This window comes from Ictidomys tridecemlineatus, chromosome 5, assembly GCF_052094955.1.
Source record: "Ictidomys tridecemlineatus isolate mIctTri1 chromosome 5, mIctTri1.hap1, whole genome shotgun sequence".
NCBI classification, from domain to species: Eukaryota; Metazoa; Chordata; class Mammalia; order Rodentia; family Sciuridae; genus Ictidomys; species Ictidomys tridecemlineatus.
Window position 1 is genome coordinate 170,746,008 of NC_135481.1, and position 22,988 is coordinate 170,768,995.

General features: G+C 39.4%; 2 protein-coding genes and 2 non-coding genes across 4 annotated transcripts; all 4 read left to right on the forward strand.

Annotated features, from left to right (window-relative positions):
* The first annotated feature begins 3,366 nt into the window (after nucleotides 1–3,366).
* Nucleotides 3,367–3,438, forward strand: Trnaa-agc (transfer RNA alanine (anticodon AGC)). Its single transcript has one exon. It is a non-coding gene; the product is annotated as a tRNA-Ala (tRNA).
* A 1,402-nt stretch (nucleotides 3,439–4,840) lies between these two features.
* Pcna (proliferating cell nuclear antigen) lies at nucleotides 4,841–9,979 on the forward strand. Its single transcript, XM_005320498.4, has 6 exons — nucleotides 4,841–5,265; nucleotides 6,340–6,437; nucleotides 6,568–6,635; nucleotides 7,457–7,651; nucleotides 9,210–9,333; nucleotides 9,421–9,979. Exons 1-6 carry the CDS (start codon nucleotides 5,045–5,047, stop codon nucleotides 9,498–9,500), a joined length of 786 nt encoding a protein of 261 aa, XP_005320555.1. The 5' UTR covers nucleotides 4,841–5,044; the 3' UTR covers nucleotides 9,501–9,979.
* A 692-nt stretch (nucleotides 9,980–10,671) lies between these two features.
* On the forward strand, nucleotides 10,672–17,093 carry Tmem230 (transmembrane protein 230). The gene is made up of 4 exons (XM_005320499.5): nucleotides 10,672–10,831; nucleotides 13,202–13,322; nucleotides 14,532–14,654; nucleotides 16,016–17,093. Exons 2-4 carry the CDS (start codon nucleotides 13,224–13,226, stop codon nucleotides 16,154–16,156), a joined length of 363 nt encoding a protein of 120 aa, XP_005320556.1. The 5' UTR covers nucleotides 10,672–10,831; nucleotides 13,202–13,223; the 3' UTR covers nucleotides 16,157–17,093.
* Nucleotides 14,752–14,861, forward strand: LOC120887049 (small nucleolar RNA U6-53/MBII-28). The gene has a single exon (XR_005730218.1). It is a non-coding gene; the product is annotated as a small nucleolar RNA U6-53/MBII-28 (small nucleolar RNA).
* Nucleotides 17,094–22,988: the final 5,895 nt, after the last annotated feature.

Here is a 22,988-nt window from a genome sequence, read left to right on the forward strand (position 1 = left end):
TTTGTTTTTTTTTTGGTAGGAGGAATGTGTTTAATATTGTTTTTAATAACTGTGGCTATTCATTTTTCTTTTAAAATTGTTCTTTTTAGATAGTAGAGTGTATTTTGACATATTCTATATACATCTAATATAACTTGTTCTAACTAGGATCCCTTTCTTATGGTTGTACATGACATGCAGTTACACTGGTCATATATTCATATATGAACATAGGAAAGTTATGTCTGATTCATTCCTGTCTTTTCTATTCCCATCCCCCCCCCCTTAACTTCATTCCCCTTTGTCTAATCCAATGAACTTCTGTTCTTCCCTCCCCATCCCCCTTATTGTGTGTTAGCATCCACATATCAGAGAGAAATTCAGCCTTTGGTGTTTTGGGACTGGCTTATTTCACTTAGCTTGATAGTCTCCAGTTCCATTCACTTGCAGGCAAATGCCATAATTTCATTCTTCTTTATGGCTGAGTAATATTCCCATTGTGTATAAATACCACATTTTCTTTAACCATTCATCTGTTTAAGGCACCTAGGTTGGAGGAATTGCTATTTTAAGGGACCCAAAAAAGGAAAATTCCCACAAATAGATGAAACTGTTTTATGATGTTATTGTGAAGGGGTTGATTTTGTTGCTAAGGATTAAACCCAGGGCCTTGCCCATGCTAAACTTTCATTCTATCACAAAGAATAATTGATCACACATAAAGCAAGAAAATGCCAGCATCAAAACTTACAAATGAGTGGCAGGGTCTTGGAAGAAATTCAAGAGACAAAAGAGTAGCACTTTTCAGAAATGCCATATCATCAACACCCTTGACAACAGAGAGCATGATAGTATATAGAAAAACAACAGGGCTGGAGTTGTGGCTCAAGTGGTAGAGTGCTCTCCTAGCATGGGTGAGGCACTGGGTTTGATCCTCAGCACCACATAAAAATAAAATAAAGACATTGTATCCACCTAAAAAACTAAAAACTAAACATTTAAAAAAGAAAAACAACAGTATAAGCAACTGGATAGGAAGTTCTGAATGTAAATAAATAGTATGAATGCCTTAACCTATTTATGATGTTAGAGATCAAACCCAGACCCTCACACATGCTAGGCAAGCATTCTACCATTGAGCACACCTTTTGCCCCCATGTATCTTTTAAATGTATGCACAACAGTGCTATAAGACAATAATGTTTTTTAAAGTATAAACATTCTTTTAGTACTTATAAAATATAAATTTTAAATGATAAAGCACTAGATCATAGTTTGGTGGTGTTTTATATCTTGTGCTACATAAAATAATGGTACATCTAACAAAAGTCAGTGAAATAGATATGTGTGATATAAATAGATACATGCCAGAGGGACAGAATAGAGTAGGGATACAATATGTACATATATATGTATATATATATATATAATATGTATATATACTACATATATTATATATATATGAATGAAAGATGCCCAACTTTGGTTGGGGGGGGGCATCACTCAGTGGTTAGACTACTCATCTAGCATTAGCAAGGCCCTGAGTTCAATCCCTAGCAACACAGAAAAAAAAAACCAACTAAAATAAAAACAAGATCACTAATACTTAAAAGTTAGGAAGATAAGGGGAAATAGGCATGCCCATACACACAGTATTGACTGGACTACAAATTAAAATCTTTTTTTGCCCTCAATATTGGGAATTGAGTCTGGTACCTTGTTTATCCTATACAAGTGCCCCAGCACTAACTACATCCTAAGCCCTACAACACAATCTTTTTTTGGGGGGTGGGGTGTACCGAGGATTGAACTCAGAGGCACTCGACCACCGAACCAAATCCCCAGCCCTATTTGGTATTTTATTTAGAGACAGGATCTCACCGAGTTGCTTAGTGCCTCCCTTTTGCTGAGGCTGGATTTGAACTCGCAATTCTCTTATCTCAGTCTTCCAAGCTGCTGCACCGGGCTCCTATAATGATCTTTTAAAGGTCAATTTAGTGGGCTGGGGATGTGGCTCTAGCGGTAGTGTGCTCGCCTGGCATGCGTGCGGCCGGGGTTCTATCCTCAGCACCACATACCAACAAAGATGTTGTGTCCGCCAAGAACTAAAAAATAAATAAATATTAAAAATTCTCTCTCTCACTCTCTCTTTAAAAAAATAAAATAAAATAAAAATAAAGGTCAATTTAGTTACCCATCAGTTTAGCTGGGTGTGGTAATGCACACCTGACTAGAAGTCTAGCTACTCAGGAGACTGAGGCAGGTGGATAGCAAGTTGGAGGCCAGATTGGGCAATTTAGCAAAACCCTGACTTAACATAAAATTTTATAAAGGTCTTGCCTGTATATGGAATCCAATGAAACACAGACTTTTCAGATCAGATTTGGTTACTTTGAGTATTTGAAAGTGCTGTCTTCATATTTTATTTCATAAAGTTCTTTTATTTTTTTCTTTTTCTTTATTTTTTATTTTTATTTTTAATTTTTTTTTAATTCAGGAGTACTTCACTGCCGAGCCATATACACAGCCCTTTTTATGCTTTGTTTTGAGACAGGATCTTGCTTAGTTGCCTCCCTAAATTGCTGAGGTTGACTTTGAATTTGTGATTCTCCTGCTTCAGCCTCCCTACTCACTGGGATTATAGGCATAAACCATGGTGCGCAGCTATTGTTATAACAATATCTGATAATATTTTTTGGGGGGAGGCGGTTCAGATGATACAACCCAGGGCCTTGGACACTCTGGACAAATGCTCTACCACTGATCTACATCTATGTCCCAAATCAATTCCTTTTAGAGCTGAATAATATTCTATTATCTAGGTGTACCACGGTTATATATTTGCCTATCAGTGGGCATCCAGTTTGCCTTCAAGTTTTGGAAGTTTTAAAAACAGTTGTTATAAAAATAAATAAATAAATAAATAAATAAATAGGGCTGGGAATATAGCTCAATGGTAGAGTGCTTGCCTAGCATTCAGAAGACCCTAGGTTCCATCTCCAATATTGCCCCCCCCCAAAAAAAATTATGTTCTTCCATTCAGCAATACTACTTTAAGGTATTAATCTCATTAAAGGTATTTACATGCTCAAGGTGTTTGTTTGGGATGAGTCTGGTACCTTGTGCGTACTATACAAGTACTCCAGCACTAACTACATCCTAAGCCCCACAATGCAATCTTTTTTGGGGGGTGGTGTGTACCGAGGATTGAACTCAGAGACACTCTACCACTGAACCAAATCCCCAGCCCTATTTTGTATTTTATTTAGAGACAGGATCTTTAAATAAATTAGGTTACATATATGGAATATTATGTATCTTTTATGTATGGAATGTATTATGAATGGAATACATAATACTGGGATATAGAGATACTAATATAGGGGCTGTGGTGTGGTTCAGTGGCAGAGCGCTCGCTTAGCATGTGCGAAGCCCTGAGTTCGATCCTCAGCACCACATAGAAATAAATAAAGGTGTTGTGTGCAATGACAACTACAAAATAAATATTAAAAAAAGAGATACTAATATAGAGAATATGTACATGACATGAATTAAGTACTTTGCAGAAGTGTTTATAGTATAAACGTATTTTTTTATTATTGGTTGTTCAAAACTACAAAGCTCTTGACATATCATATTTCATACATTAGATTCAAGTGGGTTATGAACTCCCATTTTTACCCTGTATACATATTGCAGAATCACACCGGTTACACATCCACATTTTTACATAATGCCATATTAGTAACTGTTGTATTCTGCTACCTTTCCTATCCTCTACTATCCCCCTCCCCTCCCCTCCCATCTTCTCTCTCTACCCCATCTACTGTAATTCATTTCTCTCCTTTTTTCCCATTCCCCTCACAACCTCTTATATGTAAGTTTGTAGAACAATGAGGGTCTCCTTCCATTTCCATGCAATTTCTCTTTTCTCTCCTTTTCCCTCCCACCTCATGTCTCTGTTTAATGTTAATCTTTTCCTCCTGTTCTTCCTCCCTGCTCTGTTCTTAGTTGCTCTCATTATATCAAAGAAGACATTTGGCATTTGTTTTTTAGGGATTGGCTAGCTTCACTTAGCATAATCTGCTCTAATGCCATCCATTTCCCTGCAAATTCCATGATTTTGTCATTTTTAGTGCTGCGTAATACTCCATTGTGTATAAATGCCACATTTTTTTTTTTATCCATTCATCTATTGAAGGGCATCTGGGTTGGTTCCACAGTCTAGCTATTGTGAATTGTGCTGCTATGAACATCGATGTGGCAGTATCCCTGTAGTATGCTCTTTTAAGGTCTTCAGAGAATAGTCCAAGAAGGGCAATAGCTGGGTCAAATGGTGGTTCCATTCCCAGCTTTCCCAGGAATCTCCATATATAAACGTATTTTTTAAAAAAAATATATAGAAAAAAAACCAGACTGTGTAAACAACTGATTGACTATATGTGGTTGGTAGTGAGAAGTGGTAGATATGAAGCCTAGGAACTCAGGATAATGAAGATAACTGTGCATCTGTTTATTGTTTGACATTTTAAGAACAGCATCACTATTGTAGTAGCAAAATTAAAGTGCACTCTTTGGGGGTTGGGAGACTTAGGTTGATCCGGACCCAGACCTGGCCCTCAGGACGCATGGACTAGTCCCGTGCCCAAGTTCAGGAACCAGGCAAAACGCACAGAGAAAGGCTAGACTGCTCTGCCAACCTCCAAAAGGACGCTCGAAAGGGGAGCAGCATTCCTGTCCCGCCCTTGCATATATGTCGTCCAATAGAGGTTAGGGAGGGTGGGGTTTGAGCGTTTCTGAGCTACAATTGGTCCTAGGGTCTCCCCGCCCAGAAGTTGGGCGGAGCAGCGTGGTGACGTCGCAACGCGGGGCGCAGGGGCAGAGAGCGCGCGCTTGCGGACGCGGCGGCATTAAACGGTTGCAGACGCCGCGCACTCGTCGTCGTCTTCTCTAGTCTCAGTCGCCGCCGTGTTTGCCCGCTCTCTCTGGGCCTCGGGAAGCCTAAACTCCGACTAGACCTTACTGGTTTTCACCCAGTTGTAGCTGCGTCGTAGACTTCGTCACCATGTTCGAGGCGCGTCTGGTCCAGGGGTCCATCCTGAAGAAGGTGCTCGAAGCGCTCAAGGACCTCATCAACGAGGCCTGCTGGGACATCAGCTCTGGCGGTGTAAACCTTCAGAGTATGGACTCGTCCCATGTCTCCTTGGTGCAGCTCACCCTGCGCTCCGAGGGCTTCGACACCTACCGCTGTGATCGCAACCTGGCCATGGGTGTGAACCTCACCAGGTGAGTCTCCGGGCCGCGGGGAATCGGGCCCTGGCTCTCCTGCAGCCCCTGCTCTTGGCGGGAGCGCCTCCAAGTCGGGCCCTCATTGGATGGCGTTGGCCGTCTGCGACTTCTCATTGGCCGGTGATGCCGGAGGCGGGACCCACTGGAGCGCGCGGTTCAGAAAAGCCCGCGCTGGCAGCCGAGCGAGCCGGCTTTTTTCCGCGCCAAAGTCACAAAGCCATGGTGGTGGCGGGAAAATGACAATCTTTGCCCCATTGCCTGAAAAAAAGACTGTTTCAGAGTTCTCTGCTCACTAAATTCCCGCAACCTTGAATGGAACATTTAAGGTCTTGATTGACTTTAAATGCCTATAACATGCCCTACTGAAAATGTGTCACTCTGTATAGGGGCAATAGGTTGTTTCTACTCTTTATTTATTATTAAAGTCGCAGTGACTATTTTCAGCTCTAGAACTTGTGGGAAAATTTATCCAGAGTAGTGCCTATCTAGTACACATGTATGTTTTCATTTAGAAGATTTATGAGAAATATTGACTTATAATACAAGCAGTATTTTAATAGGTCTGTTAGATTTTTTTCCTCCCTTGCTGTGTTGAGGATCAAACACAGGGCTTTGCCGTGTGCTAGGCAAGCATTCTTAGTGAGTTACACCCCTAACGCTAATCCCCATTCCTCCCTTCTGAGGATTGAACTCCGGTGCACTGCCATTGAGCTACATCTCGAGCCCTATTATATTTTTGAGACAGGAGGCCTAGAATTTGTGATCCTCCTGTTTTGGACGCCTAAGTTGCTGGAATTGCAGGCATGTACCACCACACCTGGCCCTAGATCATTTTTAATGATCATTGTGGTCTGACAGTTTACCCACTGAAAGGATTTATAATTCAGAAAATGCTCTGATTTATACTGGATGAGATTGCTGGTGTTAAGATGTTTAAGGCACTGGGGTCAAACACAGCACCTAATGCATGTTAGACAAGTCTCCACTACAAAGCGGTATATCTAGACAAGAAATCTGATTCTTGAGCAGGTGTTATTGATTTTAAATCCTGTGTCTTTTGTCTTGTTGTAGCATGTCCAAAATACTAAAATGTGCTGGCAATGAAGACATTATTACATTAAGGGCTGAAGATAATGCGGATACATTGGCGCTAGTGTTTGAAGCACCGAGTAAGTTGTACCTTTTTACTGAATTATACAAAATTACTGTCAGTTATGTCAGTAATTCTCAAAGCTGTGATAAAGTGTAACATCCTAGTCATGAACACTTTTTTCAGTAACATTTGCTGTCTTTTGTTAGATCAAGAGAAAGTTTCAGATTATGAAATGAAGTTAATGGACTTAGATGTTGAACAACTTGGAATTCCAGTGAGTATCAGTTTCTGATTATGGAGTACCATATAGTCGTGATAATTAATGTAAAAATGTGAATATAATAATTTAAAGCCTATTTCCTAACAACTTTTTATAGAAGCATATCTGCTGGTTCATGGTCCAAACCAGATTTTAGGATTAACCTTATTAATAATGTCTAATATACTATTTTCTCCTTTCTTTTAGAATACAACTAAATTCTGTGTCATAAAATAATGTCTTTTTTTTTTTTTAAACTTGCATACCTCCTGCCTTAACCTAGCTGGGATTACAGGCATGTGCCACTGCATCCTGATTTGTAATGTTCTCTTGATTTAGGCCTGGAAGATGATCATGAGGGGGTTCTTGTTCATTGGATAATGGAATATATTAGGAAATTACAATGAGCTGGGCACAGCAGCCTCCTATAATCCCAGCTAATCAGGAAGCTGAGGCAAGAGGATTACAAATTTTAGGCCAGCCTGAGCAACTTAAGTGAGATTGTCTCAAAAATTTTTGAGCATTAATAAAAAGGCTAGGGATATGACCCATTGGCAGAACACACCTGAGTTCAGTTCCTAGCACTGGGGGCAGGTATGGGAATTATACAATGAGTAATATTTCAGAGTAATCAGAAAGTCTTTAGCTTTTCTTAAAATATCACATCTTAAAGTGAGGATGCCAGGTCTTTACATTTACAGCAGTTAATGTTATCTTTTTTTTTTTTTTGGCAGTGCCTGGGGATCAAACCCAGAACCTCAAATGTGCTAGGCAGGTGCTCTAACATTGAGCCAGGTCTCAGCCCTAACTTTGAGATTTTTTTGTTTTGCTCATAGGAACAAGAGTACAGTTGTGTAGTAAAGATGCCTTCTGGTGAATTTGCACGTATATGCCGAGACCTCAGTCATATTGGAGATGCTGTTGTAATATCCTGTGCAAAAGATGGAGTGAAATTTTCTGCAAGTGGAGAACTTGGAAATGGAAACATTAAGTTGTCTCAAACAAGTAACGTTGATAAAGAAGAGGAAGCTGTAAGTAATAAAATTAAATTTCTGTTTAAGTAAATAGAAATTTTTGAAGACAGTTTTACTGTTTACCACTAGTTTATTTGCCAAAATTAAAGAAAAAAAAACTGTAAATAGCTCGTGAAAACTGAAAGATACTGTTGAAATTGGCAAGTGCCATTTAATTTAAAATTACACCTGTGAAAAGGGAGTGCAAATTCAGCACTTTTACAAACCACAAAATAACGGGGTGTGGATAAAACCCATACATTCTCTACAGTTAGGATTGATACAACCTTTAGCTTTCTGGAGATGCTTACTCTGCATTTCTCAAATTAGGCTGGGATAGCAACTCAACAGAAGGATGGATTGGGATGAAAGTCCAGCTGTTAGAGACAATTTAGACTAAGTGACCTGGTATCAGAATCAAACTTAAATGAGAGTATTTTTCTCATTAAGGCCAGAACATACACTTCATAAAACTTGGAAAGAACTGCGTTAAATGCTGAATATTGATTAGCGTTGAATACTTAAGCTTTTTTTTTTTTCCAGTTTGAGAGAGTGCCTAGAGAAGCCTCATTTAACCAAAACATAAAGAACTCTAGGTCTGAGGGCTTAGTCCAGTGGTACAGCAATTTCCTGATATGTACCAAGTTCTGGGATCAATTCCTAGCACCACAAAAAGGAAAAAAAAATGTATGTCTGTGTGTTTACACACACACCCCAACATTTTTAAAACCCTTACATATCATATTCAAGAAAATAATTATAAGGAATTTTTAAGCATTTACCTTCCCCTGGTTATTTCAGAACAGTTTGTTTAAATTGGAATTTTAAGTATTTTTTTAGTTGTAGATGGACACACTATATTTCAGGGCCTCACACATGCAAGGCAGGTGCTCTACCACTGAGCCCCAGCCCCAAATCAGGATTTTAATAAGGTTCATACATTGAAATTTGTTGACATTGCCCTTAACTTTCATTTTACCTATTGGTTAACTCTTGAGCTTTTTTTCCCACTCCATTTACAATCTTTTAGTTAAAACTAGATTATTTGTTTTAGAGTTTTCTTAAGTGTGAATTTTGCCAGTTGTATCCCTGTGTGTCAGTTAATATGTATGTGCACCCTGTATTTTCTGTAAATCGGTAGCTACAGCTCTCAAGCTTGATGACATTCAAAGTGTTCTCTTGTTTGTTTTGAGGTTGGGAGAGCCAGAATACTTTAGATGATGGTATGTATCTTCAGTAGGAGACAGAAGGCGAATGGATGTCTTTTTTGTAATGTTAGCTATCATCCAGAGCTGTTATCATTAGGGTTTGCAAAGCTGAAATATAATAGTTTATTTCATTCCTCCTATTTCTTTATTAGCTGATTTATTTATTAGGAGTATTTTCATTAAAAGAAGTTTTCCCATTATTACATTTTAGTTGATGGTTTATATAGGAAAGATAAGCCAAATACTTTTTTGGGGGAGTCCTTAAATTCACTTCAGAGTACTCTTCAAAGTTACCAATAGAGGTGTTTGTTATGGCCTACAACTTTCTTGGTGTTTTTCAACATGACAAATCTTGTTTTCTCCTGTAGGTTACCATAGAGATGAATGAGCCAGTTCAGCTAACTTTTGCACTGAGGTACCTGAACTTCTTTACGAAAGCCACTCCACTCTCTCCTACAGTAACACTCAGTATGTCTGCAGATGTACCCCTTGGTAAGATGATAATGAATTTGAACTTTGTTTTGTAAGTAGTATATTTGATACTGTCCTTCAGTAATTCACTATTTTCTTGTCTTTCAGTTGTAGAGTATAAAATTGCTGACATGGGACATTTAAAGTATTATTTGGCTCCCAAGATTGAGGATGAAGAAGGATCTTAGGCATTCTTAAAATCTGAGGAAATAAAACTAAGCTCTTTGAGAACTGCTTCTAAAATGCCATCATGTACTGAAAGTCTTTTCTGTCACCAAATTTGTAACTGAGTACATATGTAGATAATGTTTTCTGTAAATAACCTATTTTTCCCCTTCCTTTACAGCTTAAGAATAAAATCCAAAGTCAAATCTGGTTTTGTTAACCTAGAAATACTTCTTTCTGCCTTACGTAGAAATACTTCTGGTAATTTTTATAACAAAAAGGTCTTGTCTTTAAATGCAGTTTTAAGAATTGTTTTTTGATAAATAAAGTTATCTGAATTTCAGATGTCACAGAAAAGTGTCTTCATATGAACCATGATGGGCTGCAAATATCTTACCATTTTATGTAAATGTGAGGTCTTTGCTTTTTTTTTTAGTCTACAGCATCCTGGTATAATTACATTAAGAAAATGGCAATAAATATTTCTTTTATGTTTAGTAGATTCAGTGGCTAGTTTCTATCGTACTTGCATTGAGTTCATTTTCTGGATGTTAATAACTCATCATATTTAGTTGGTATTCACTGCCTACTCTGCCAGTACATGGGGAAGGAAATAGGTTGCAAAGGTGTCTGGAACTTTGGCGGGGGTGGGGGGCTGGAAATATTTAACTAGACTGGTCACAGTTCCAGAACTGTAAAATTTGTATGAATTCATCCAATTGTACTTCACCATGTGTACGTTAGTAGGCCTTATTTCAAAAAGCTTCACATGGTGCAAAAGTCCCTTGTGGGCCAGCCATTTACCAGGGCGAAACGCTACTGGCCAGTGGAGGGAAGGCACAAGAATAGATCTGCTTAGAGTGCAGTGGTAGTCTGTGTCCCTTGAGCACTGAATTGAGATCTGGGTACACTGAAGTCCTGGGCTTACGCCCCCCAGGAGACTCCACTGGCTCCGAGGGTCAAGAAAGGAATCACTGCAGCCTTATCTGGGCCCCTACTATGACCCAGGTGGGCGGGGCCCTATGTACTCTCGCCTGCCACTCTGACGGTGGCCGCGGGCTGACCAGGTCGCAGCAGCTTCCAACACCACCACGATACGCCCGGACAAGCCCCAGCGCTTGCTGCAAGATGACTTCTCCCGCCAAGGGCTATCCTGGGCGCGCCCAGGAAGCGGGTGAGAAGTCGCTCTTGGTGACGCAACTTCCGGCGCGCCTTTATCCGCACGCAACTTCCGGCGGCGAGCTGGTACTTGCTAGGTCGGCGGTTAGGTTGGCTGTGCCATGAGGCCTGGGACGCCTCGTCTGGTAGCCGTGGGCGAGTTCCTCTCTAGCTCCAGTCTTAGCGCGGTGCTCCGGTAAGACATGCGTGGGTTGGGGCGGGGCGGGAGCTTCGGTGCACCCCCTCGCTACAAGCCAGTGTTCCCGCCTGAAGCAAACTGGATTTCTCTGCCGGAGTCCTAGATGTGAAGCGTTGGCTTGCTTCGCACGGTTGGCCTCTTTCCAGAAACTAGTTTTGTTTGCTTTTGGTCTAAATGTGGGTCGGCTTTTCCTTGCGTGGGGACGTCCGGAGACGGGCAGGAAAATAATGATATAAAGGAGCGTAATGTCAGGCACTGGGCTTTACTGATGCTCTTATTAACACTTCAGGGGCTGAGGGAATTTGGAGGTTGCGGTGGAGATGGTTAAAAGCCTGTTAGAAACTTTGAATTTTCTTTTTATCTTTACTATGAATAAGTGAATGAAAATATGCAAAAATAGATAGTAAACTGACCAAGATGGGCCCCATTCAACCACACCTGGAGGCTAACTGGTAGACCTATTAATGAGCAGCACCTTCAAAGCCTGTTTCAAAAGTAAAAGACCTTGAGGCTCATCGGTGGGAACACCTCCAGCTAATTCCTTTGTCCCAGAGGTGGAGAATGGAAGATGGGGGTGAGCACAGATGAAGTTAATAGGAAGAAGGATGGCTCATGGGAAGGACAATGGAAGTGAACTGGATGGTCTATTTTACATAGATTTTGTTCCACGCTCTGCCCAAAACAATATATAAACTCCTAAGCTGGCACACCAAAATGTTTTTCTGTTATCAGTCCCCCTCCGCCTTGGCGGGAGTTCTATCTCTTATTGCTTAAATAGATCCTACTCTGTTTACCCTTCCCTTCCGTGATTGTGGATTTTAGTCTTCAAAATTTGGGAGACAAGAACCCAGAAGAAATTGGTGAAGTGGGCAATTTAGTCTCATCTCAAAACTCTGGTTTCATAAGCATTTGTCTCCCCTCTCCTTCTCACACCTTGAGTGTTTTTGTTATATGCAAGTGTGTGAATAATTAATGGAGGATAATTTTTTTTTAAGGATTATACAAATCGGGTATAGTCAAATGCCCTCAAAACTAACACACATTGGTAGTTTGAACTTTAAGTTTTATAGAATTAACTTTAATTAATCGCTACACTAATAACCTAATATTTAATGCACCTTGTTCTAACTCCCCTGATTACTCCAACCCCCCTTACTTGGGATTGAATCCAGGGCCCAGTATGTGATAGGTGGGCATGCTAACACTGAGGTACATCCCCATCCCTCTGACCCTTTTAGAAAAGCATATGGGTTAGCATTACTTGTATTTTTTTCAATACTTGATTACTGGACTAGTGTTAATAAAAATGACAGGATTAGCACCAGTTCTTTCATAATGCTGTTACTTTAAGTAGACTGTAATAATTAGTCAAGTTTTGGTCAAATATGTATACAGCATTTAGAGATGAGCCTGACACCTAACCAAGGCTAAGTAAATGGTAACTGCCACATGATAACTTATAGTCATGATTTACTAAATGTCACATGGAGAAACAGTCTGTTCTGTTGCCCTTGTTGAAATACGTAAGTATCTCAGATGCTTTTGAATTTAAATTTACTTGTTCACATACCTTGGTGACTATATGCAGGAAAAGTGTACATATTTTAGATTTTTAAAATTTAAATGTCATTGCTTTTAAGTCTTACCCACTTTCAAACAGACAATATAGGAATGATTTCATTACTGCCATCTTCAAATATTTTGAACAATAAGCCAGACTTTTAATTCAGGTTTGTTTGTTTAATTCAGTATTTTTAGGTAGCCACACAGCCCAGAAAATGGAATCAAAACTTATCAGTGTTTGGAGTAGAACAGAGAGGGGTATATTAAAGGCATTGGTGTAGTACTAATAGCCAAGAGGTTATCAAAATTTATAAGAATGACTTAAAAGCGTGATATCATCCAACAAGGGGAAATAAGCAAAATGCTGATGTGAGTGTATTCCATTTCCCACTCTCTTTTCCTTCCTTGGTAAATAAGAAAATCACTTGAGTGTATGTTTCTAAGCCGGGGTAGGGGGCAAGAAGTACTTCTTTAGCATCAAGTGCACCTGAATTTAAGTCCCTCTTCCAGTTACTCTCTGGTGACTTTGGAAGAATTAGGGAACACTGGTGGTAAGGTAAACTGGAATTTGATTCTTGGTGAATGTCCTGGTTCTCATTCTATGAGGACAAACCAAATTAAATATGTACTGAGGTTTTTTGCACTGTGTCAAATTGAATATCAGGTTTTAAGAGCAATGAAGCCTAAATCATCAGTTGCAATATGATATGGCAGCCCAGAATTCCAGTAGATAGAATCTGAAGTTGGCTCTAATGTATTATCATCACATACAGACAGTAACACTTTTTTTCATTGTTGTTTTAGACTGTAGCTGTGTCCGTGTGTTATGATGCCGTCTCGTACTAATCTGGCTACTGGAATCCCCAGTAGTAAAGTAAAATACTCAAGGCTCTCCAGCACAGATGATGGCTACATTGACCTTCAGGTAAATGCAGAAGGGAAGTGACAAGATTGGTGACTATTCTGATGAATTAGCAGGAAGACCTTCATGGTGGAAGTTTTGCTAATTGTCCCTGAGGATTGGAATGAACAGTGAGAAGTAAACTCATTTCTGAGACTCTTAGCCCTAGCTTGCTGAAGCAAACCTTGTCAGGGCAGTTTCAAACCAATTCCAATATTATCTATTTCTTGGAAAAAAAAAAATGTAATTGTAGTGCCAGAGTCCTATAGTTGTACTTTATTTAGTGTCCAAAAATAATCAGATTTTAAGTGGATTTGTGTTAAGGATTGTTTATTTACTCTTTAGTCAAAGTCAGTTCATCTTTTAAGGGAGAAACTAACTGCTGAAGCCAGCAGATTGTGGGAATCTTCATTCTTTCCTGATGTCATGAGATCCAATTTATTAAAGGTATTCTTTGATAAACAGTAAGTAAAACAGAATATTGATAAGTTTATATTCTACCTTGACCATTATCTACAAAATAGTAGCATATCATCTCTTTTTGCCCACTTCCACTTAAAGTAGAATATTCTAGATAAAACTAGAAATAACAGGAACCCATCCTTTTAAATATAAATAAATCAATTATTGTTTGTACTCTCTGGACCCATACTTAAAGGACAGATAAAAATAGATCTGGGAAGCTTTCAGCCATTTAGCTCAGATTCAACTGTGAGCCAAACATTAGAAAGTTTGTGTGTGAATCTTAAGCTTGAATTGAACTGTTTGAGTGGTAATGCCTTACAAAAAAAATTGGAATTTTCTGTTTCTAAAAACCTTCCAGGGTGTACAGACTTAACTTTGGATGCCAAAAATCTCTTAACTTCTTTACTTTTCCTTAGCATGTTATAAGTTAGTACCTGTGCAAGGCATTTAATAAATGTATAATGAACAAATAACCATAAAGTAGTTCCTGTTTTTATTTCTTGGAAAAAAAAATTAAGGTACAGTGAATGGTGTGTGGAATTAGTTAAAACTAGAAAATATGACATTTCATTGGAATTCCTTTGAGTAACCTGTCCTTTCCCTTTCTCTCCCAGAGTTGCACTGGATGGTAGGACATATTTCAACACACTTGAAGTATCCAGTTTGGTTCTTAATTATCCTCCCTGCTTTAAAGTGTTTTTGCCCTGGTAGCACTGGTATTTTCATAATGATGTTCTTTGTCTTTTTTGTTTTTGTTTTCTCTTCCAGTTTAAGAAAAGCCCTCCTAAGATCCCTTATAAGGCCATTGCACTTGCCACTGTGCTGTTTTTGATTGGCGCCTTTCTCATTATCATAGGCTCCCTCCTGCTGTCAGGCTACATTAGCAAAGGGGTAAGCTGATGGGCATGTGGGAATGTGTCATGAGATCTTTAAGACAAGAGCCACAGCTGTAGTTTCCAGCAGAAAGAAGAAAAAGATTTTCTTTTAGTCCCAATGATGAGTTGCCATGCTAATACTGAGCCACCAGATAGGGCAGTATTGCCCTGGTTTGGGTGCCAGTGAGTTTAACAAAACTTCTCAAATGGAAACCTGAGGGACATGTTAAAAAAAATATTAAAAAAATACATACATCCGTGTGTGTGTGTGTGTGTGTGTGTGTGTGTGTGTAACATGTATATAAAATAATAAAACATGTTTTCCTCTGAGCAACAAAGTTTTCCTATATTTCCTGTGAGGTGGGTAGGCAAACTTGGTCACTGAAATATTGAACAATTTGCCCATTGTCATAGTTTGGAACTATAACAAATTATGCATAGCTGAACCTAGCTTCCAAGATTCATTTTTGATAAGGGGCTCTAGCTAGAGCAGTATTCTGTCATTGTAGCTTTGCAGCAGTACAGACTTACTGGTGAGTGGGGAGAAGCAGTTAATGTATAGGTCTGGTACCACTGAGCCATACATCAGTTTAGTTCCTTTTTATGTTGGGTTTGGTTGGAGTTCATATTAAGTTTCAGTATACCTTAGAAACCTAAAGTGATATTTAGTAGCTCTTTCTCTCAGGCTGTCCTCAATACATAGATGTCCTGAACATTCTATTATTCACATTCATTCTGTTAACACACAGAAAAGCATGGGTTTATTGTATTCTGTACAATTATAAAAAGAAAGGCACAGCAGAGTAAAAGTATGATATGTCCATTTCGGTGGAGTGTTAACACATTTAAATATATGAAGAGTTATAATAATAACAAATACTTATTATTAACAGACAATAGGACAGAGGATATGATGTGTCCACAATTAAGAACTTTTAAAAAGGAGAAGGAGGGGCTGGGGCTCAGTGGTAGCACACTTGCCTGGCATATGTGAAGCACTGGGTTCAATTCTCAGCACTGCATATGAATAAATAAAATAAAGGTCTATCAACAACTACAAAAATATTTTTTAAAAAAAGAAATGAGCCGTATATCTGGAATAGAATGGATAATTTTTCTTTTATAGTTTTTGGTACTTTGCAGTTTTCCTTCAGTTGATTGAGTGACTGAGAAGGGGTCTTGATGTAGCCTAGGTTGTCCTTGAGTTACCTCAGCCTTCTGAGCAGCTAGGATTACAAGTATGCCCTGCCTTTCCTTCACTTTATAAACAGGAAGAAAATAAATGTAAATCTTTTCCCTTGTGTACTATTCAAAGAAAATGTTCAGGAAAATTTATTAACTTGTATAATTCTGATGTTTTCCTTCTTCTGCCACCAGGGGGCAGACCGGGCCGTTCCTGTCCTGATTATTGGCATTCTGGTGTTCCTGCCAGGATTTTACCATCTGCGCATCGCCTACTATGCGTCTAAAGGCTACCGGGGTTACTCCTATGATGACATTCCAGACTTTGATGACTAACACTCACTTCAGCCCTGAGACAAGTCACAGTGGAACTAAACTCAGCTTTAAGATATTGAACAGAAACTATGGCTAAGGGCTGAGGAATTATGCAGTTTGCAGATGTTTGACAAAACAATGGCCAGAGTTTATGGTTCCATTCCAAAAATGTTCATTGAGCTTAATTAGCTAATTAGGAAACGCTATGTTTTTCATCTGGCCGTGGCAAAACTCAAGTTTTTCCACATGAATTTGTATCATGGAAGAATAGCAATGCTAATTGGGAAAACAGGAGATTATCCTGCAGTGGAAAGTGTTACCATTCCCACCCTCTTTATATTGAGCATTTCTTTTAAATAGTCTTCTTTGTCAATTTGTTATTGTAGCAAATGGAAGAGTGTGGTATGTCTAATTTCTTAGTTACTAAGTAATTTATTTTTAAAATATCAAAAGATATTATCCCCTACACTTAACTCTACTTTCACATTCTGGTGGAAGACCTCCCTAAAACCACATGTTAATGTGGATCCATCTGTAATATTTTTTACTTTGTTTCTTAGTGATAGGAACCAGGAATTTTTTGAGCCACAGAGTAAGTTTTCAGAGTATAAGCACTGTCTCTGATAACCAATCCTTGACCACCTCTGATCTTGTTTCGCAATAGGATGGCCTGCATATAATTTGTGTCATTCTATCCTTTGTAGATCAAGATGTTCTATATATTATGCCTTTAAAGACTGAACTTTTGGCTGTTCCCTAATGAAAAAAAATGAAGATAAGTGGTTACTATTTAGAGTGTATAACTCTATTGGTAGCACCTGGTACTATAGTGTCATTCTGCTGAAGATCTCAAGACTTGGCTTAGATCCCTAGAGGACCACATTCCTTAGGTTGATTCTATTTCTTTGCTTGAAAAAGTGACTTATATTCAAAAGAAATTAAAATGTCAAAATCCAAATCCTGGACTAAACATGAGTTAACTTTAGACATAATTCAGAAAACATGGTTTAATGATTTTATAAAGTACCCAGGAATAGCTGTTTTGGGGTAACTGGCATCATGAGTTAGACTCTACTTTCTAGTCATTCATTTACTCTGAGGTTAATAGATTTGAACAACTATAAGCATGGATGTACCATCAACTGAAATTTTGAAGGCTGTGATAGGGCAATTTTGGGGGGAAAGATGAGTTTGTTTTTGGATATGTAAATGTAGATGTCTCCTTGACATCCAGGTGGTGCTGTGGAGACATTAGTTGCAGTACAGTGTGGAGTTCACAAGAGAGCATTTAAGCTAGAGATAGAAATGTAGGACTCTGTGTTTAGACATTATCTTCAGAACCTGGGGTTGGATGAGATCACAGGTGGAGTGAGTGTACAGAGAGAAGACTCGGGAATGAGGGCAGCCTCCAAGTTTGGGTGCATTTAGAAATGGGAAAGGAACCTAGGGAATCTGGTATTCTAAAGTTGTTGGGCCTTGTCAGTGAAAATATGAGATAATATTTGTAAAACTTTATGTTGGGCAATGCTTGCAAAGCTCACACATAGTAGTTTCAGCCAAATTAAATTATTTGGTCTTTTTTTTCTTGTAAGGGGGAAATCAAGATGGAACAGAAAGGTATAAAGTCAAGAGTAAACATTTGCTCTCCAAATTCACCTCCAAAGGTTGTCCAATTAAGTTCCTTATATAATTTACAGAAATGTTCTAAGCACATAAACATGGATACCTTTTTATTTTTTTAATTTGAGCTTCAATTGTATGGCCCTATTTTTTTTTCTCTTCTGTTTTGTATAGGTTTCCATGATTTGTTTTGGAAAGATCAGTTTCCCCCAACCCAAGTGTTGGGGACCAAATCCAGGGCCTCACATGTGCTAGGGAGGCACACCATCACTGAGCCACGTATCCACCCCTGGCCACATTATTGTAATTTTCCATTATATGTATGTAGTTTGGGGGCCCCAAGACTTCCTACCTGGAATAGGAATCCCTCTCTAGTGGCCCCCTGAAGGAATGACCTTATTATACACGTAACTTCTTTGCATTGACAGTAACTATACTGGTGCTTATTAGAGGAGGTCTAAACCTCCATAATAATGGTGAACATTTCTTGAACCCTTTCCCAGATATTGTGCTAAGTACTCTTCATCATCATTTTAATCCTTGAGAAAATCCTGAATTAGGTACGATTCTTACTTAGGCCAAACCTGAATGAATAACTTTAGGCACTGGGCAAATAAAATCAAAGTAGAGGGATAGATAAGAGTAATGGGGACCAAAGTCAAGTGTCAAATGGATATCATATAAAAGCAGCTCCTCCCATTTTAAGTCTGGTTAAACCAGGTGTTCTAAATTTGTGACAACTATTACACTTCTTACTAGTCATGTCCAGGACTACTTTTTAAACCTTCATTCTGGCTGGTGTGGCACCTGTAATTCCAGTGACTGAGCCTGACCTTGAACTTGATCTTCCTCTTTCAAGCACCCACCCACTGGCCCTGTTGCTGGGATTACAGGTGTGGCCCACTGTGCAGGCTGTACTTTGTTCCATTGTGTAAGCAGGTGGACTGACTCTACTTAATTCAGACTTTACTAAATGGCCCTCTGCCAACTGTTCTGCAGGCCAGCTGCTCTGCAAACGGTGCTCCCAGGTGAGTGAAAGCCTCTTGGCTTTCTGCTCAAGCCAGCAGGCCCAGTTCATAGACTACACACACTAGCTGGCATAGGAAGCGTCCCATTAGTGTTACATACCCAGGGAGTTACATACCAGGGAGAATTAACAGTGCTGACTTACTTGCACCGTCCTGGGGATTGAACCTATGACTTGCGCATATTGGGCAAGTGCTCCACCACAGAGCTATATCCCCAGCCCTTATGTTGAGTTTCTACTAAGGGTTATACAAAGTCAGTGTCCATTGGTTGGCTTGACCTGTCATCTAAATTCTTATCCTGATACTTTTTTCCTAGATTCAGTCCCAAAGGTATGTAGTTAAATCAGTTTAGTGCATGGGTTATTGGACTAATTACCTTTGGAGCACAACGGTGGAGGTGGGGGGGTGAAATGAAACAGTTTGTACAGAGAATTTACACATAGTAAGCACCGGGTACATGGAGACAGAGATCACTCCCTTGGTCTGCGATAAAGGATGTGGGCCCATCTGCTGTTCCTGGGGCCATCCTGAGGAACATGCCATTCTATTGACAGATCTACCCCAGAACCAAGGGCAGGAGCTAACCCAGCTCCCTTCATTGACAGAACTGCCTACTGGAGGTTGTGAAGATACCTCAGCCCCTGGCCTTTTGATAGCATGTTGCTGGGCCTGGGTCCCTCTGTGCATCAAGGCAGAGAAGGCCCTGTGGAGAAGAACTTGAAAATGAGGTGGTTCAGAGGAGCTTATTCTTCCGTTTTCACCATTCCTCCCTCAGTACTCCCACACTTGTCCTTTGCTGCTCAGGGGCTGGTCTCTGGATCAATGGCATGGATATCACTTGGGGACTTATTAGAAATGCAGTATCTTGGGCCTGCTGACTAAATCGGACCCCATGTTGTAATGATGCCCTAAGATATTCACTGCCAGTATCAGAAGTGCTGGCCAGAGTACCCTGTGCCACCAACACCATTTTCTTTCTTTGAGACTGGACCTCCTCCAACAGTTCCAGTGGTTGTAGAACACTCAGAAGGTATAGTCCTTCTAGATCCATCATTATTCTCTAGCTAGACAATAACACCCAGGGGCCTAAGGAAGCTTTGTAGAAAGGGCACGGAAACAATGCAGGAATATTTCGTAAACAAACTTTTGTGAGCACTGAGAAACCAAACAAGGCCTAAAGAGGCAGTAGGTCCATGGCAGGAGTGGAGCTTTGGTACCCCAAAGACCTACCAAAATGAATAGTGTGCAATTTATGACCCAATCAGAGGCGGAACAGATTTTTTCCTCTGGTTTCTGTAGAAGGCAGCCTGTTAGCTCTAGAGTTAACCCTAATCCTTGGTGTCCCTTTCTGTCTCCATTCTTTCATTATCAGTATCTTGAGAATAGCCAGCTAGCTAGAAAATGCTTCAATATGAAGGATGAAGTTTTTTGGCCAAGATTTTAAGCCCTTGAGAGGGTTTTCTCTGGGATTAATAGTATCTTCAGAGTTTGCCCTGAGGCCCTGGGGTTGAAATCTCCCTACAGCTAAAACAATGGCAGCAGCCTTATTATGAACAGGCTGGGAGAGTTTGTGGCCTAGTGGACCATAGTGAGCATAGGAGCTCCAGGCGTGGTGGTGCATTCCTGTGCTAAGTTCAAAACCAAACTCAGCAACTTAGTAAGGCACTTACGACTCAGTGAGATCCTGTCTAAATAAAAGAGGGCTGGGGATGTGGCTCAGTGGTTTAGCACCCTTGAGTTCAATTCCTAGTACCAAAAAAAAGAGCAACCAGAAGGAACCTGGAGCAAGTCAGGCCATGTATTTTCATATTTGAGATATTTATTTATTTAATGGTGCTGGGAATCAAACCCAGGACTTTATGCATGCTAAGCAAGTGCTCTACCGTTGAGCCACACTCCCAGCCCTGTGATCTAAGATTTTAAGACTAGCACAAAGGAGCTTGTTGAGAGTCAAGGTTTCCCATTCTTGGGGTTGTCAGATTTATTCCTGAGTTGTTGTTTTTTTAAGAAATTGGATTGTTTTCTTGGTTTATATTATTATTATTATTATTATTTACCTACAACTTTTCTAAATTTGTTCTTTTCCATATTTTACATTATAATTTGTATTATGAGTATGCATAATCATAATAGTTGGACTTGTTACATAAGTGTACTTGTACATGATATAACAATATAATTTGATTAGTATCATTCTCAAGTATTTCCTTTTCCATTCCCCTCCTCCCTTTTTTCTCTTGATCTCCCTTTGATTTTCATGAGATCCACCCTACCTCTTTTTCCTTTTCTGCTCTAGCTTCCAGATATGACAGAGAACATATAACCCTTGAAATTCTGAGTTTGGCTTATTTTGCTTAAGGTAATGCTCTGTTGCATCATCCATTTTCCTACAAATTACATAATTTCATATTTCTTTATTGCTGAATAAAACTCCACTGTGTATATATACCATATTTTTAAATCCATTTATCCACTGGTAGACTCCTAGGCTGGTTATGTGGTTTGACTATTGTGAATTGTGCTGCTGTAAACCTGGGTATGCATGTATCACTATAGTATGATGACTTTAATTCTTTAGGCTAAATACTGAGGAGTGGTGTGGTTGGGTCATATGATGGGTGACATTCCTAGTCTTTTGGGGAAACTGCATACTGATTTCCATGGTGGCTGTGCTAATTTACAGATCCACCAACGGTGAACAAGTGGTTCTTTTTTCTTCACATTTACTCCAGTATTTATTATTTTTATCATTGTCATCTTACTCTCTTCCTCTTGCAATTCTTCTTCCTCCTCCTCCTCTTTTTTCTCTTGTTCCTTTTCTTCATATTGGGATTGAATCCAGGGGTGCTTTACCACCGAACTGCATTCTTATATCTTTTTTTTTTTTTTTTTGTACCAGGGATTGAATTCAGGAGTACTTGACCACTGAGCCACATCCCCAGCCCTGTTTTGTATTTTATTTAGAGACAGAGTCTCACTGAATTGCTTAGCACCTCGAAGTTGCTGAGGCTGGCATTGAACTCATGATTCTCCTGTCTCAGCCTCCCAAGCCGCTGGGATTACAGGCATGGGCTACCGTGCCTGGCTGCATCCCTAGATCTTTTTGTTTTTTAATTTGAAGACAGGGTCTTGCTAAATTGCTAAAACTGGCCTTGAACTTGGGATCCTCCTGCTTGAGTCTCTGGGATTATAGGTGTGTGCCAGTGTGCCTGGCATCTTTTTTTTTTTTTTCCCTTGCCTCATTGCTCTGGCTAAGACCTGCAGGAATATGAGAAGGGACATCCTTGTTTTGATCTAGATCTTAAGAGTAAAGGCTTTCAACTAACCCCCATTGAGTATGATGTTAACTGTGACTTATTGTACATGACCTTTATTGTGTTGAGATACATTTCTTCTGAAACTTAAGATTTTTTCCTATGATATTGAATTTTGTCAAGTCCCTTTTTCTATCTTTTGAGATAATCATAATTTTTGTCCCTTTTCCTGTTAATGTGGTGTATCACATTTATTGCTTGCTTATGTCGAATGAGGAATGTCAGAGAATGCCAAATAGTTTTTCTATTTATTGAGAAATGAAACCACACTGAGACCAAAAGAATCGTGGAATTATTATTATTATTATTATTATTATTTTAATATTTATTTTTAGTTCTCGGCAGACACAACATCTTTGTTGGTATGTGGTGCTGAGGATTGAACCTGGGCCGCACGCATGCCAGGCGAGCGCGCTACCGCTTGAGCCACATCCCCAGCCCTCGTGGAATTATTTTGACACAATTTCAAAACTCCTGCTCATTCTGAACATTGACTCATGAAGACCTTCTACTGGGTTGCTGTCCTGGATATTTCCATCTTTCTACCTCTAATAAGAGGTAAAAAAGTAATCTCTCTCCAATAGTCTTATCAGATTCACAGTAAAAGAAGATAACTTGTCTCTGTGCAGAGATTAGGATTTTGCAATCTAGAAAAACAAATGAGGGAAGCACAAAGTCTATAAAGTCATATCAGATGTTAGCAGAGTGGACTACATTTACATATCAAGCCCCAGGTCACTGAAACTTGGAACTGGAGTACTATGAGAACAAAATATATCTTTATTAAAACAATTCAACTTAAACATTAACTAAAAAAAGTAGATCACAGAACTTTGAAAGTAGCTCTGCCTTGACACAATTAGATCCCTCACATGTCTTAACTATTATCAG